Raw genomic sequence first — 16,906 nt, 5'->3', positions numbered from 1 at the left:
ATGCATTTATTTTGTCTGATGAATTGCTTTTCATTAGAGTCAACATGGAATAGAGCAGGATTTCTCAATGTAATAGACTGAATGTCTGTGTCCTCCAAAATTTCAAATGTTGAAAACTAGGATCCTTTTCTTGCCTCCACTTCCTTGTTAGCAGGGACCCTAAGCTCTACTCCCATTGCCCTCAGCCACCCACCCTCAACCTTGATCGGGACCTCCAGGCCGCACCTGACCGTCAGCAGGGCAGTGCAGCTCAGGTGGGTCCAGGGCGGGGCCCTGTTCAGCCTGAGATTCGGGTCTCGAAGACACATGGGCCCCTCAACTTTGCCAAATGCTCCAGATGGCAGGTCCTTGGCCCACAGGCCTACAGGCCCATCTCAGGCTGGCAAGCATCGCCCCTGCTCCTTCTTCCTTAGGCCTTACCACTAAGCTTCTTTTTCCACACAGCCATCCAGACTGAGGAAATGTAGTCACCACAGGACCCAGAAATTTTGGAGCCAGGTGAGCCACAGCCTCTGCCGCATCAGCAAGCACTGAAAGCACCCAGGTGGCCGTGGCAATGTTGGCGGCATGCATCACCACAGGATCGACTTCAGCAAATGTCACCCAGGTTACTTTAGGAAAGTTGGTATGAGGCATTACCACCTAAAGAGGAACCTGAGCTTCTACCCAGCTGTCAACCTTGACAAATTGTGGGCTTTGGTCAGGAAGCAGACACAGGTGAATGCTGCTAAAAACAAGCCTGGAACAGCTCCCATCACTGATGTGGTGCCATCGGGCTACTACAGAGTTCTGGGAAGGGAAAAGTTCCCAAACCAGCCTGTCATCGTGAAGGCCAAATTCTTCAGCAGAAGAGCTCAGGAGAAGATTCAGTGGGGGGAGCTTTCTCCTGGTGGCTTGAAGTCACATAAAAGGACGTTCATTAAATGTTAACAACTGCTTTAAAGAGAAAAGGAAAGGGAAAGGGAAGGAAAGGAAATAAAACTAACCCCCAAGGTAGTGGTATTAGAAGGTGGAGACTTTGGGAAGTGACTAGGTCATGAGGGTAGAGTCTTCCTGAAGGGGATTAGCGCCCTTACAAAAGAGACTGGTGAGTTTTCTTACCCCTTCCATCATGTGAAGACAAAAACAGAAGATGGCTATCTATGAACGAGGAAGTATCCCTCACCAGACATCAAATCTGCTGGCACCTTGATCTTGGACTTCCTGGCCTCCAGAACTGTGAGAAATGAATTTCTGTTATTTATAAACTATCCAGTCTATGCTATTTTATTACAGCAGCTCAAACAGATGAAGACACTGAACCTTGGCACTACTGGCATTCAGGGCCAGATAATTCTTTGTTGTGGGGCTTTTCTGTGCATTGGAAGATGCCTAGCAGCACACCTGACCTGTACCCACTAGACGCCAGTAACATCCCCATTATAATAACCAAGAATATCTCCAGACATTGCCAAATGTCCCCAGAAAGGGGGGACAAAATTGTCCCTGTCTGAGAATCACACAAGAGAGGAAAGTTTTGGAGTCAGACAGACCTAGGTTCCAACTTTAGTTCCATTCCTCACAAACCCATAACCTTTGTGGGTGGGGAGAGAGGTAAGTATTTATGTCCTCTGCGACTGTTTCTTATTAGCAAATAATACTTAAATCAAAAAAATTGTTTTGAGGTTTAAATGAGATGATGTGTGAAAAGCATATAGGCTTACAATAGGTTCTCAATAAACAGTTGTTCCCTCCCCATACCTACTTCACTTATTTAACAAACATTTATTGAGCACTTATGCTGTATACTAAGGATATAAACACAAAACAGTAAATCTGAGAGAAAGAGACAAATGCACAAATAACCATAACATATCAAGTCCATTAATAGAGATTATTTACCAAATGTTACAACTCTGGCCCTATCTTTTTTCCCCCTTAATGGCTAACCTTCTCTTTCCAAAAGCTCATCTGGCATTCCTCTTGAAAGAGGAAGTGTCCTATGAGTTGGGTCCTGAAAAACGAGTGACAGGTCATCTGAAGGCCAGGAGAGAAGTATGCACACTAGGCAGAAAAAACAGCATAGGCAGGCTGGGCGCAGTGGCTCATGCCTGTAATCCCAGCATTTTGGGATGCCAAGGCAGGCAGATCACTTGAGGTCCGGAGTTCAAGACCAGCCTGGCCAACATCGCGAAACCCCCATCTCTACTAAAAATACAAAAAAATTAGCTGGGCATGGTGCCGCATGCCTGTAATCTCAGCTACTTAGGAGGCTGAGGCATGAGAATCAACTTGAGCCTGGGAGGCAGAGGTTGTAGTGAGCTGAGTGTATGCCACTGCACTCCATCCTGGGCGACAGAGTGAGACTCTGTCTCAAAACACACACAGACACACACACACACACACACACACACACACACACACAAATCCAGCATGGGCAAAGGCTTAATAGTGTGGTAACTTCAGGAAACTGCATTATCCAGTAGGCTAGAGTGAGGCTGAGTAGGGGAAATTGGTGCAAGATGGAGGATGCTAAGGAATTTGGACGTCTTTCTGCAGGTCATAGTCCCCCAGGATGCTTTTTTTCAGAATGGTGGCAGGATCAGATCTGCTTTGGAAAGCACACTCTCGCAGCACTGGGGAGGATAAATGAGAGGTGGAATGAAGGGCGAGAGAGATGAAAAGCAACAAGACCAGTCAGGACCTATCGATTCCAGATGGGAGATAATGAGGGCCTGAAATGTAGTCCTGGAAATGACAATGGCAAGATGCCAGCAGGCTCCAGGGTCATTAAAAGGTAGAACTGACAGAATTTAGTGACTGATTAGATGTGGGGCGGGTAACAAGTGAAGGAGAAGAAGGAATAGGAGGTGATTATAAGATTCTAGCTTAGAAAATTAGGTGGATACTGATGGCATTTAGAAATGACAGGCACTGAGAAACTGTTTTCTCTTCTTTTTCACAGCCCCTGCCATTCACACTGTGCAAAGGAGCCTGTCAATCACTGACTGATTTTAAGCAGGAAAGTTTCAAAGAAAGCCCCCAGTACTTACCAATGTTAAAGAAAAACAGGTAAGATAACAAACATCTCAGTACCTAGTATATATCAGGTTCTGCACTAGTTTTGTCCAATTAATGCATTAGTGAACTACTTTAGGTGTATTTTACTCTAGCCACTGATTTATAACTGAGTTATAATCCTCTTTCCACCAGTCTCCTATGGCACTGGTGAGTTCCTTAAAGGCAGGACTCTAGTCTTAACCATCCTTATACCCCCAGGCTAGCTGAGTGCTTGGCACAAAGTAGGCTCCTAAGTATTTACTAGATGAATGAATCATTGGTTGGACAACGTTTTTTCTGAACTCCCTGCTTTCTAGAATCCAGTGGTTCATCTTCTGTTCACCATAGCTAAATGATAAGGGTAGTACAGAGAAAAGAGTAGTACATTTAGCTCCAGAAGATCTAGGGTCTAGTCCTGCCTCACATACTAACTCTGACCTTGGGCAAAGTGCATATACTCTGAGCTTTAGGGGTCTCATCTGTGAAAATGGAATTTTAAAAAATTCCCACATCACAAAATTTGTGAAAGTATTTTGTATCATTACTAAAATATAAGTTGTTTACATATATGTTTCATCTTCCTTACATATTAACATGTGCTCAGAAGCCAGAGGAAAAAAATAGGTTGGGCTCAAAGTTATTGCATTATAAGCCAGTAAAAATGCTAATGTTAACTGTATTTTTCAACTAGCATTGATGTCGTTCTGCTGGATAATGTGAATTAGATTCTGGTTGCTCCTTGCTCACTCCAATTAGTAATACTTGCCTTACTGTTCTTTAAACCTGCCAAGCTCATTCCTAACTCAGGACCTCCGCACTGCTTTCACTCAGCAGGGAGGGATGCTGAGTGAAATGCTCTTCCCCTTACCTCCCTGCACCATGGTTGCATGAAGGTCATGCATTCACTTCCCAGGTCTTTGTTCAAGTGCCCTCTCATCACAGTATCTTCCTAACCAGTTCATCTAAAGAAGCACCTACTCCACTCTCCGCACTGCCATCACTCTCTACTTCCTTAGCTTGTCTTATTTTTCTTTATGATATATCATCATCACAATCCTGTACTTGCTTATTCTTTGCCTCCCCATGAAAATGTAAGATCCATAAAGATAGGGTCTTTGCCTCCCTCTCTCACTCACTGCATCTACGATGCCTAGAACAATGACTGGCACACAGAAGATACTCATGGCATTTTGCTAAGTAGTTTGCTAAGTGAATGACATTTGCTAAATAAGTGAGGTTTTCCACTGTAATCACCTGTCATTGTATAGCACTAAAAAGGACTTGCAAAAAAAAAAGATTAGAATCAGAAGATCTGGGGTCCCACCCCAATCCTGCCATTAACCAGCTATTTGGCCTTGGGAAGTCACTTGTTTCTGAGTTCAGTTTTCTTACCTGTAACATACAAATAAAAATATCCTCTACCTTGCCCTACTGCCCCTCCATTTCACAAATCACATCATTGTGGAACTTAATGGGGTGTTATATAACACTTTATCAGTGGGGTATGTTTCTGTTTCTGTTTTTACTGTTAACTCTCCAAGAGCATAAACTGTCTATTCATCTATTACAGAACTTGACACAGGGCCTGGATCTATAAATAACTGCCAAAAAAAATGAAGAGCAAAGGTTATACATTTCCTTTGTAAAAAGAACTGAGCTTCAAATATTCATGCTCCAAATTATTTTTAAATAGTCACTGTAAGTGTCATTTCACTTTGTCTAGCAGACATAGCAATTAGCAGAGTGCCTGAGCAGCTAGAAATGTTCTCATTTAGTCTGGTTTTTGTTCAGGATAATGAATATAAATGCTTGTTTTGACTAAATGAATGGTTCTCCTAGGCCAGTGCTGAATAAATGCTTGTGCTATTGTGACGCTTCTGACCCAGGCAGGAGACATGTGCTTCCATCTCCAGAACAGCAACCCCTGAATGACCCCCTCGATACAATGGAGAAAAGAAGTGCTGTGTAATTTAGGGGCATAAACCAAACCTCCACTGCTTAGAGTCAGCTTAATGTCTGACAGAAATATACAAAACTGTAAAGCCTCAACCAGACATCTGAATAATCTGTCCATACATTTTTCACATATCAGTATTTATTATCTTTTCAAAGGAACAGGTCAAGATGAAAATAAAGTTTATGATCAAAGGTAGTCAAACATTTATTTTATATAAATATAATTTCCTTGCCTATATCCATTAGATTTGGGGAAAAAAGGTTCAAGTTTACAGTGCCAGAACAGCTCCTTCTTTAAAGGCTTGTAAACAGTGACTTGTTCTATGCCAGCATGCACACTTTGAGCATATCATCTCACTTAATCCTTACCAACAATTCTATGAAGATTGTGCTATCATTCCCATTTCACAGATAAAAACTAATGTATCTAGATATGATAATCTTGCTCAGGATCATGCCCTGGGATTTGAACCTAAGTGATCTATTCTCTGATGCCATACTATCAATGCAGGACAATTTTTAACTGCATGAATGCACACTGCAGAGCAACAGCAATTGAACAATGATCATTTGCCTTTTGGAAATTATGGCCACATACTTTGTGTAGCTTGATTTACAAATAGCTTGGCTAAAAAGCAGTTCAGCAAATCAACTTCTTAAAATAGGCTATGAAGGAAAAGTGCATGATGAAGCCAGCAGTAAACAAAGAAATTACACAATTTGATGAGAGAGGGTTTGGAGGTGGAGGGGAGTTGTTAAAGGCCTGGAATCATTGAAGAGAAAAGTTTGGGGATGACAGTGACTTGGTACAACTGAAAGAACTGCCCCTCAAAAGATTAGAAGGACAATTGATTGGCAAGAGACACTTGACAGAGCCAGTATTGAGTTCCATTTATTTTGGAGCAGTATGCATCTGCTGGGTTTGGGTACTCTGGAAAAATCCAAAACATAATATAATGGAAAAAGCATGGGTAAAAATCACTTATTAGCAAGTTGTTTAATCTTTGAGCCTCTTTGTTCATCTATAAATTTAGAATATGAATATCAACTTTGAAGTGTTGCTGTGAAAATTAAATAAAACCATATATGGCGGAATAGGTGCCCAAAATTGGTTAATCATGAAAAATTTACCATCATCAAGATGTAAAATAATTAGCTGTTGTTGTTGGGGCAGGGCTTGGAGTTGGGGGTTGGATATTAAGATTCCAAACATGTATAATCTTTTATCTGGAAAACCTACCAGATAAAAAAAAGAGATTACCACCCCCATGTTTTTAGGGAGAGAGACAGAAGGTATGACACACAAAAGAATTAATTTGTTCAACTTCGGTGGAAGGTAAACCCCTTTAGCTCTCACTTTGTTTTTAAGACTAGGAAAAGATTCAAACTTCTTAATTATGGATTATCCACCATGTTCTTTCCTTCCTCGGAATCTTTGAGATCCAAGAATGTCTGTTCTTTAAGATGTAACAAAAAACACCTGAAGAAATTTGAAAATGACAGAATGTTAAATCATAATAGATAACAGAATTATGGTTTTGCAAGAAAATACCTTATTTTTAGGAGATGCATGCTGATATATTTAGTGGTGAAGTTCAATGATGTTTGCAACTTCACATGGTTCAAAAAATTATATAAATATATAATTATACATATACATAAAGCAAATATGGCAAATTGTTGTTGAATTTAGATGATGGCAATATGAGTAGTGTTTAAAATAGTTAGGTCAGGCTGGGTGCAGTGGCTCACGCCTGGAATCCCAACACTTTGGGAAGCCAATGAGGGAAGATCACTTAAGTGATCTCCCTCTTGCAACATAGCAAGACCTCGTCTCTACAAAAAATAAAGATTAACCAGGCATGGTGGCAAATACCTGTGGTCCCAGCTACTTGGGAGGCTGAGAAGGAAGGATCACTTGAGCCTGGGAGTTCGGCTGCAGTGAGCCATGTTTATACTACTGCACTCCAGCCTGGGTGACAAAGCAACATCTTGTCTCAGAAAAATAAAAAAATAAAATAGTTGGAGTTTTTTGTTTTAGAGGCAAGGTGTTGCTCTGTCACCCAGGCTGGAGTGCACTGGCACAATCATAGCTCACTATAACCTCCTCGAATTCCTGGGCTCAAGTGGTCCTCCCACCTCAGCTTCCCAAGTAGCACTTTTTTTTTTGTACAGATGGGGGTCTCACTATGTTGTCCAGGCTGGTCTCAAACTCCTGTCCTCAAGTGATCCTCCTGCCTCAGCTTCCCAAAGCATTGGGATTATAGGCATGAACCACCATGCCCAGCTCTTAAAATAGTTTATAATAAAACATGAGGGGTGGGGGGAACCAAGAGGTTGCATTTAGGGACAATCCTAGGTATAATTTTCCATCTTTTTCCTTTTCTATTCATAGTACAGATGGTTAGGGGAGAGGGTGGTAATGCAGAAAACAACTGATATTAGAGAAGTAACAGTAAATTCAGCCACAAGTCAACTGAAAGACAAGTTCCACACAACTTCTGAAACATCTTGTAAGAGTCCAGATGGTGAGAAGTCAGTAACTAAAATCAGTGGTTTTAGGAATTCTTTTGCCAGGAAGGAACAAAGCAGTGGGTGGGAGTATTCGCCTTTCCAATGAGCCTATCAAGAGAATTTATCCAGGAATATTTAGGAACCACATTCTAAAGACATTACGAAGGCAATTACAGAAGAAAATATCATGTAGTTCCCTCTGTTCAGAACACACACAATCTTGAGAATCATCCCTCTTTATCTAATAATTAATGCTTACCTGTAAATGAACATATCAATCTTAAGGGGTGGTATAAGAAAAAAAGAATTATATAGGAAATAAGCCAAAGTCTTATAAAATTTGAAGGTGTTACTAAAGGATTAAAAAGGAAACAAAAGGATTGTGATAAGAAGCAAAAAAAAAAAACATTTTTTTTACATAACCAGAAAACAAATTAAAAAATTAAAATCCCCCAAGAAACCAAATTAACTCATTTTTTTAGTTAACTTACTAAATGTTTTGGAACATACAAAGTGCAAAATATCTTTTGCATCCCTTTAAGAAACACCTGCCTTTCTTTGGTAAAGAATTTCTTGCAGGAAAGATTCCAAAGTTTGAAGTTCCCTCCAACGATCCCAGCAGAAATGTTTCTAACTTCTAAGAATGTCCTAAGAGAATGAGCTAAAACACAGAAAATGTTGAAAGTCTTATTTAGAATATTAAAAACTGGAAGCAATCTAAAGGTCTAACAGTGGAAGAATGATGTATTTATAATGTGAATATACATGTGATGTCCAACAATTTCAATTCTAAGTATGAAGAGTAAGCCACAATAAAGAATGTTTAAAAATAATAATAAGTAAATATAATTATAAAACCAAGTCATAAATACAAAAAAAGGGACAATTATATTGGAATGATGAAATTCGATTTCTGTTTCCTGCCTCCTCCCTTGCTGGCTCTATAATTTTTTTTTTTAATTCTTAGAATAGGAAAAAAAGGTAAGAATGCTATGGCTGGAAGGCCACTAGTAAACAAGCACATATAAAGGGTCCTCAAGACAAGACCTAATATGGGTATGAAACTAAATGTTATAAGGAAGGTCATTGTCCTCAGCAACTGACTCTGCTATTTTTACCCCAAACAGGAGCCCATACAAAACCACCCCATTCTTTCCCTCTTTCTAATGAAAGGTCCCAAAAGGTATCCATCCAAGAAGTGCTGCCAATAATAACATTGTTAATTGTGACCAGCCTATAGACATCTTATTTGCAAAGGATTTTAGGCCTGAACTGACATGAAATATAATACTGTGGAACTTTTTTTGTCTTTTTGTGAGCGTTTTCTGACTGCAAAAGAACAGTTTATCAAATTATTTATCTTTTAAAAAACACAATCACAAAATCATATTCATATACTGCTACTGTAGTATTAGGGAATCCCAAGCCTAGACAGGCTGTTTAATTAAAAAAAAAAAAAGTAAGGATGCTTGTTTAAACAACTCAGAAAGCATTTTTCCCCCAGAAATATTACAGTGATAAGGGAAACGATCTGCCCACCTAAGCCTCATTTCCACAATCTCCCTCTAAATTCTCTGGTCTAGAAAACCCATGGCTCTCTGGGATGCTTCTTATGCTTTTCAGGAGTTTCCCTCACAGGTCTGCATTTCTGTCATAGAATTTTTGATTTTTTTTTTAAGCTAGGAAATGTCTTACTAACAAGTTGTTTTATCACCTAAAATCTACTATTATCCATTTTTACAACATAGATAACACTTGATTGACTTAAATTCTAGAAGAAAAAAGTCTTGCTTTAGCAATCAAAAACTTAAAAACAAAGGGGTAAGAGGATACTGAAATGTACTAATAGTTTGTGTAGGACCTCAAACATTAAAGGCAAGATGATAGTTTTAAAAATGTAATAACTCAAGTCTAAACATGAATGAATTTAAATTTAATCCTTTTTGTATGAAACCAAACAGCAGTCTAATACCACTGGGACTAAGTGCTATAAAAGTAAGTAATAAAACAAATACATGAAACATGATTACAATTTAAATTCTTTGGATTATCTTTTTTTTTTTTTTGATATGGAGTCTTGCTCTGTCGCCCAGGCTGGAGCGCAGTGGTGCCATCTCGGCTCACTACAGGCTCCACCTCCGGGGTTCACACCATTCTCCTGCCTCAGCCTCCCGAGGAGTAGCTGGGACTACAGGCGCCCACCACGCCCGGCTAATTTTTTGTATTTTTAGTAGAGAGGGGTTTCACCGTGTTAGCCAGGATGGTCTCAATCTCCTGACCTCGTGATCTGCCCGCCTTGGCCTCCCAAAGTCTTTGGATTATCTTGTAAGACCCCACATTTAATATAGAAGTTTAAAACTCTCTAAAATAATACTAAGCATCTTAGTATTATTTAATACTTTTATATCTAAAAAGTTGTCGTTTCCTTTTTTTTTTTTTTTTTTTTTTTTTTTTGAGACAGGGTCTTGCTCTGGGCTCAAGCAATTCTCCCACCTCAGCCTCCCATGCAGCTATGACTACAGGGGCGCACCACAACGCCTGGCTAATTTTTTTTTTTTTTTTTTTTTTTTGAGACTAGGTCTCACCATCTTGCCCCAGGTGGGTCTAGAACTCCTGAACTCAAGCGACCCTCCCACCTCAGCCTCCCAAAGTGCCGAGATTACAGGCAAGGGCCACCATACACAGTTTAAGTATATTTTTTGGATTTTCACAGCTGTCAGGAAAGCTTTAGAAAGAAAAGATGGGGGTTAAAAGTTAAGACACAGCTTAAGACAGAAGCATTGTAAAACAGGAACAAATACTGGCTTAAACCTGATGTCTCTAACTATATTCCTCTATTTTAAGAATGTTTTAGTATCTGATAGTTTCATCAGCCTTTCCATTTTCCAATATGTGACCTTTATTCCCACCATGTCCCAAATAAACGAGTCCTAGGATTTCCTAGAAGGTGGACCTCAATTATTGTGTCCCTTTTATATATAAGGCAAACATTGCTTTTAAGTTCTGTTGGAACATGGGAACTTTCACTAGAATGCTTAGAATGTTCAGAAAAAATGTCCCAAAGCTCTCTTCTGGTCCATACAAGACAATCAGAATGTAACACAGTAGCAGAGGGTGTGGAACATACACTAGTCATATTTGATTCTCTCTGTCAGGGGTTCTTCTTTGTAATGGGAAATAATTTGAATGAGGATGGAACAATTGATAAGAAGAAAGAACAAACCAGCTAACCAAATAAACAGAAAGGTGTTCTTTCCTTGAAACTCTAGAACATAGGCAGGAGCCAGCCACATGGCCTGCCCTATAAACCATAACATTAGGAGAACTACAGCTCTTTTCCAAGGCATTCTTACTAGTGGCATCACAACAGGCAGTAAGCAGAGGTACCAAAGAAAGTACTGGGAGGTGCAGACTTTGTTAAAAGTCACAAAAATGGACGTATGAAGAAAACAACAAAAAACGAGGTCTCTGTAATAGGCGAAAGACACAGCTGAAAGCAAGATGAGCTGTGGCAGGAATGCAGCAATTCCCAGGGAAAAACTCCACTTGCTCTCTGCAGTCAAATACAGCATGTAGAAGTACGGAGAAAAGTTGTGACGGATATCCCGCCTAGTCAGGTGATAAAAGTAGGTGTGTTCCAAAAATTCCCAGCCGTACTCATAGTAAAAACCAAAGCTCAGGGCAAAAAACGTGAGTCCAGCAACTGCTACAAACAGCAGCACAGCCCGATTACACAGCCTCTTCAGGAGCTCGTACAAACAAGCCTGGAAAGTATACCGGAATTGACGGAGGCTTTTGTCATTGTCGCGATCTGGAAGCAGGTGGAGGGTTATGGGAAGGATGTAAGTCACCGGATATATCTTCATATGCACCGCGAAACCATAGAATACAGCTGCACACGCGACGAGTCTTTTCTTTATCAAGTAGAGGACCATCAGGACCAGGGAGGCGACAATCGAGTCCGCATTACCGCGGCTGGATACTGCCATAGGCAGGGGGTTAAGAAGCCAAAAGACACAGTAGCCACAAGCCTGGCGGCGCCCCAGCCCCTTCAGCAGCAGCAGGCGGTATAAGAGGAAAGCGGTGAGGAGGTCGCAGCTGATGAAGAGAAACTTTCCAAAGAGCTCGCTGAGGTAGATGTTGGGAGTGAGGAGCCAACCCAGCAGCGGGGTGTAACGGTACGTGGCTCTCAGGTAAGGCGAGCGCCCCTCCGTGACGAAGCGCGCGGCGTCGGTGAAGACCTGGTAGTCGATGTCCGTATACCTCACGTGCAGGGTCCGGTCCTGGAAGACGCCATAGAAAACCAGGGCGACTCTGGCTAGAAAGGCCACACCAAAGACGCCGGCTGGAGCCACCTTCAAGTTCAGGAGCCATTCGCCCCAGTGCTTGGTGGAGCCCATGATCTGACCGTGCGACAGCTGCTTAGCCCCAGCTCCAAACTGCCTTCGTACCTCTAACCTTCCCTTCGGTTCCTTGCAGCAGGTGGCCGCCGCATCTCCCACCCGCCAGGCTGCCAACTGAAACGACTGCCGACTATCACATCCGGCATGAAGCCCCGCCCCCGTACTGCTACCTGTCTGCAGCCCCGCGCGGTCTTCTCAGCCGCCCGAGCCAAAAACTTGCCTTCCTCTGGATGGACGGTCTCGCTTCCGCTTCTTCTTCCAGCGGAGGCGGGATTTCCGGTCCCTGGGAGGGGAGACGTCCGCTTGCCGGGAAATCCGGCACTGGCTTGAGGATTTTATGGAGTGGAGTGAGATTTCTTTGTAAGTGACAGCCCGCCGCCCCCCGCACTCTTCCCGCGCCCCATTTCCAGTCCTCAGAGGAAAACCCTCCGACGCGTAGCGAGCTGCGGGCTGCGCGCTACATCCCTCAGTCCTGGGCTGGAGATCCGAGAGTGAAAAATGTAGGAGTGAAAGGAAGATAAGCCTTCTCATGCTTTACTCCACTAGCTCGCCGGTATTCACCGGGGATTTGTGGGACCCCGGACAGGACAGGATGAGTTGAAGGGGGCTGAGTGTGTATGTCCCATGCAATATTGGAGGCATACTTATATTTTTAATTTACTAGTTGGTAATCAGAGATTCAGATTTAAGTGGGCAGCTTGTATTTTATCCGGCAACCCTAAGTCAAGGTGATGGGAAAGAAGACAGGAAAGCGTCACAAAATTCCTTAACTTGTCAGCCCCTTATGCCTCAGTATCTCTGTGTTTGCTATTTCTTCTGTCAAAGTTGCCATCCGCTCTCCAATCACTCTGGCAAATACCTACTCAACCCTTCAGGCATCAGTGCAAGTGTTAGCTCCCAGCTCCCACTCACTTCCTCATCACGCAGAATGAATGACTTAGATGCCAATCCCCTCCCCTGTCCGAGGATAGGTAGACTGGGGCAGACGGGATCTAAGTTCCAGAAAATCACTCACACAGAAGACCCTGCCATGCTACTAAAAGTTCTCCCAGTGCTCCAGAACTCCCTGGTCATTCCTTTGTTACAGCATTTGTCACACTGCTTTGTAATAACTGTTTTTGTTTGTTTTGCTCTCCTAGTTTTCCATCAGGACACTTTCAATTCTTCGATATCAGAGATTATCTTGTTCTTTTCTCTACCTCAACATCTAACACAGTACTAGTAGCCATTCAGTAAAGTTGAATTGATTTTAGAGGTTCCTCCTACCAGAATATTTCTAGAGTGGCATCTTTGGATTGCTCCCAACTCCCAGTTATTTTCCCTTTTAAATATCCTTTATGTATGTCAAGGTCCCCTGCTCCCCCCACCCCACTCCAACCCTACTTCCATGAATTTCTTACCAAGGACTGTAACCCATTAGCTCTTCCCTTTCCGTGGTTACTTGGTGCACTTACATAGTCCGCATTGTAGAATTTGATACTTTATTTTAGATTGTATTCATAGCCCTCACAAGAGATTATAGGGTTCTTGGGGGTAGAAATTATATCTTATCCTTAATTTTTTTCAATTATGTGTAATTTATTGTAGTCTTAGGCACATGGTAAATGTTTAGTAAATACTGACTAATTGGATTTTATAGAATGAGCCTGCTTCCTAGGGGAAGTCTTCTAGACTAGAATAAGAAAAGGAGGTGACTTCATGCAGTCTGAACATGCAGCTCCCAGGACTACCTGCTGCTCATCCACCCTACACTTCACATTTATCCCTTGGAGATGAACTGTGTTAATCTTATATATTCCATATTCATATTGTGATAACTCTATGTCCTTTTATATGCCTTGGTATCATTACATGCCTTAGATTGATAATTCTAACCATTTTTTTTGCAGTATATTAGCCATATATATAGTGGCAGCACATCACCACTCATATAATGATGATTATTATTATTATTATTACTATTATTTATAATAGCTGGATTTGTTGAGGACTCATTTGCAATGTACCAGGCATTATGCTAAGTACTTTTCATGTAAGGTAGATATTCCCACCTTTACAAATGAAGAAAACCAAGGCTTATGGAGATTAAGTAATTTTCCCAAGTCACATAGCTAACTAGTGGCAGTGCTGGAACTCAAAACCCAGTCTGTCTGACCTAGAATATCTTAATCATTATGTGGCTGACTTGCCAATAAAATGTTGATCACAAATTCTAATTTTCCTATGTTTTCTCTTATTGATCTCTCATCTGGATATTCTGGATATTCTCTCTCACTGTGACTCTACCTCTGATTTATTCTTTTCTTCTGTAAATAATAGATAAGTGAGGCTTAGTTCCCTAAGATAGAAAATATGGGAGGTAGGTGTCTGAGGATTAACTAAGTAAGGGTCCTTGTGGCTGGATTGGTTTCAGTAGTATAGCAGAAAGGTTTCAGTCAATCTGTCCCTACATGGCTGTCCTAGTAGAGAGATGGGAGGCACCAAATTTAGGCAGATAAGGAAACAACTAATAAAAAAATAAAATAAAATAAAATAAGCATGTCACTGAAGTCAAAGGAGTGAGATGTAGATAGCAGTTGTGGGAACAAAGAAGAGACTGGAGTCTGTAAAACAAATTGGACAGAGAGGTCCAACTTTAGTTACTATTTCTGGGTGGAAGAGATACATCACAGGGTCCGAGGACCCCATATTGAACTTTTTGCATTGGGTTTAGGGATTGTATCTTCTCACCTCTTTCTGAAAGAGTTACATTTTTTTTCAAATGCTCAACTGTTCATTACCTCTCGGACTGTTACTTACAATCCTTCTTAATTCCCCCTTTCACTATCTGCTCCTAGATTTCTATCCTTTTAGAGCCAATGACTAAGGAAAGCACAAACATGGATCGCTCAACTTTAGTTTCCCTAGCAGGAACCTTGTCCTTGTTCACTATGCTGCATATACTCTCATTACCCTTCCATATCCACTATTCATCTTTTTTGCCCTGTTCTGTGTTCCAAGAGGTTAGGCTGTATGGGTAGCATCACTCAATCTCCCTTGTTCTCTGGCTTCCCATTAGAATAGACCAGTGGGAGGCACTAGCAGATCTTTGGCAGTGTCTGGAATTCCTCACCTAAAGCCATGGCTCCTGTTGAAGCTATAGCTCTCTCCTTTGGGTACAAGTCTCATGGTTCCAGTAACTGTCCCTTCAGGTTTAAGGCTGGTAAAGGCGTCCTACTTTGCGAGTGCCTGGGTACATCACCATATCTTGTTGATTTATTAAACTTGCCCATACCTTTGCAAATAATTTCTTCATTAAAACATGTCCACTGGCCCTTTGAGTATACCATCTGTTTCCTGCTAGAACTTTGACTACTTTAATCACTTTCTTTTTCACTAGATTTTGTTCATATGTCTTGCTTTGTCATTTCTTTGGAATCTATTTCTAATTCTTTCCATGCCCAGCATCCTGCACCTTAGTTCAGACCTTCAACAACTCAAATAATACGTAGCGAACACCTATACTATACTATACCAGGATCTGTGACCATTGCCTTTCCCTCAAGCTTTAAAAATCTCTTAACTGATTTAATGTCTTATGTCTCAATTCTACTACCAGATTGATATTAATTAATAGTACTTTACTTAGATTCTTTCCTCCATCAAACATCTTCAGTGGTTCCTGACTGCCTAAAGAAAAAAATAATGAACACTTTAGCCTGATATTCAGTCCCCCTATTTTCTGGCTTTACCTTAGCTTTCCATCCTATTCACCTATAAAGCCTCTGTTTTAGGTTTGCTGTTCCCAAAATATGCCTTGTGCTTTCTTCTCATGATACTTTCTTCATGCTGTACTTCCGACAAAGAGACCTGTTTCTCTTTACTTACTTAAATGCTATTTGGTTTTTCAATGTTGAACCCAACTCTCAACTCCTCTGTAAACTCTTCCTAGACCTTAACAAGTGAAATAGTCTCTCCCTCCTCAAAACAGTGATGTTTATTGTCTGTTCTCTTTTTTAATAGTAATTATGTCATGCTCGTTATCTAACTCTTTTATAGTTATTTAACAAGATATACAAGCTCCACTGCATACTTTAGGCCATTTCTTTCTCTCTTTGCTTTCTTTCCCTCCTGCTAATTTATCAAACATCATACATGTCAGGCACTATATGAGGTGCTGGGCTGTACTCGTGACCAAACACTTGACATGAATCCCATTCATGTGACACTTGAAGTCTAGTAAGCTACACAGACATTAGTCAAATAAATTGACAAGTAATATACAAATGCAGCTGTGGTAAGTGCTCTAGCTTTTAAGGGGATTTATTTGATCTCAGATGGGCATAGTGTAAGAGTTAAGAAGGTTGGCCAGGCACAGTGGCTCACACCTGTAATCCCAGCACTTTGGGAGGCCGAGATGGGTGAATCACCTGAGGTCAGAGGTTCGAGACCAGCCTTACCAATATGGTGAAACCCTGTCTCTACTAAAATTACAAAAGTTAGCCATGCGTGTTGGCGTGTGCCTGGAGTCCCAGCCACTCAGGAGGCTGAGGCAGGAGAGTCACTTGAACCCGAGAGGTGGAGGTTGCAGTAAGCTGAGATCGTGCCACTGCACTCCAGTCTGGGCGACAGAGAAAGACTCCGTCTCAAAAAAAAAAAAAAAAAAAAAAAAAAACAAGAAAATTGGAAGTTGGCAGGCAGTGGGGAGAGTTCCACAGAAGGAATAGCAGGTGGAAAGTGCCATGATTGTACATCCCTTGATTCATGCATCATGTCTTATATTTCTTTGTCAGCTGAATGATACCTTCCACATAATAGGGACTCAGAGTTTGCTGATTTTTCTTGAATCTTAATGTATTCTAACCAAACATGTTAGATTGATACCATCCCTTGCCTAGTTCCTGTCCCTGTGAAATGTTTCCCACAGAGATCTCACTCTTTTTGGAACATTCTGCTAATGTTATATCTGGCATTAGTACATGGTACCTGCTATTGCTTTTCATTATATTTGTTAT

The 16,906-nt window shown here is 41.2% G+C and overlaps 1 protein-coding gene across 1 annotated transcript; it reads right to left on the bottom strand.

Annotated features, from left to right (window-relative positions):
- Positions 1–10,055: 10,055 nt before the first annotated feature.
- On the bottom strand, positions 10,056–12,158 carry PIGM (phosphatidylinositol glycan anchor biosynthesis class M). The gene is given in 1 exon segment (NM_001246473.1): positions 10,056–12,158. A coding segment is annotated over 1 exon segment (1,272 nt). The 5' UTR covers positions 11,910–12,158; the 3' UTR covers positions 10,056–10,637.
- Positions 12,159–16,906: the final 4,748 nt, after the last annotated feature.

This window comes from Pan troglodytes, chromosome 1 (genome assembly GCF_028858775.2).
Source record: "Pan troglodytes isolate AG18354 chromosome 1, NHGRI_mPanTro3-v2.0_pri, whole genome shotgun sequence".
NCBI lineage: Eukaryota > Metazoa > Chordata > Mammalia > Primates > Hominidae > Pan > Pan troglodytes.
The sequence above is the reverse complement of the archived record's forward strand: the minus strand, read 5'-3'. Positions and strand labels throughout refer to the sequence as shown.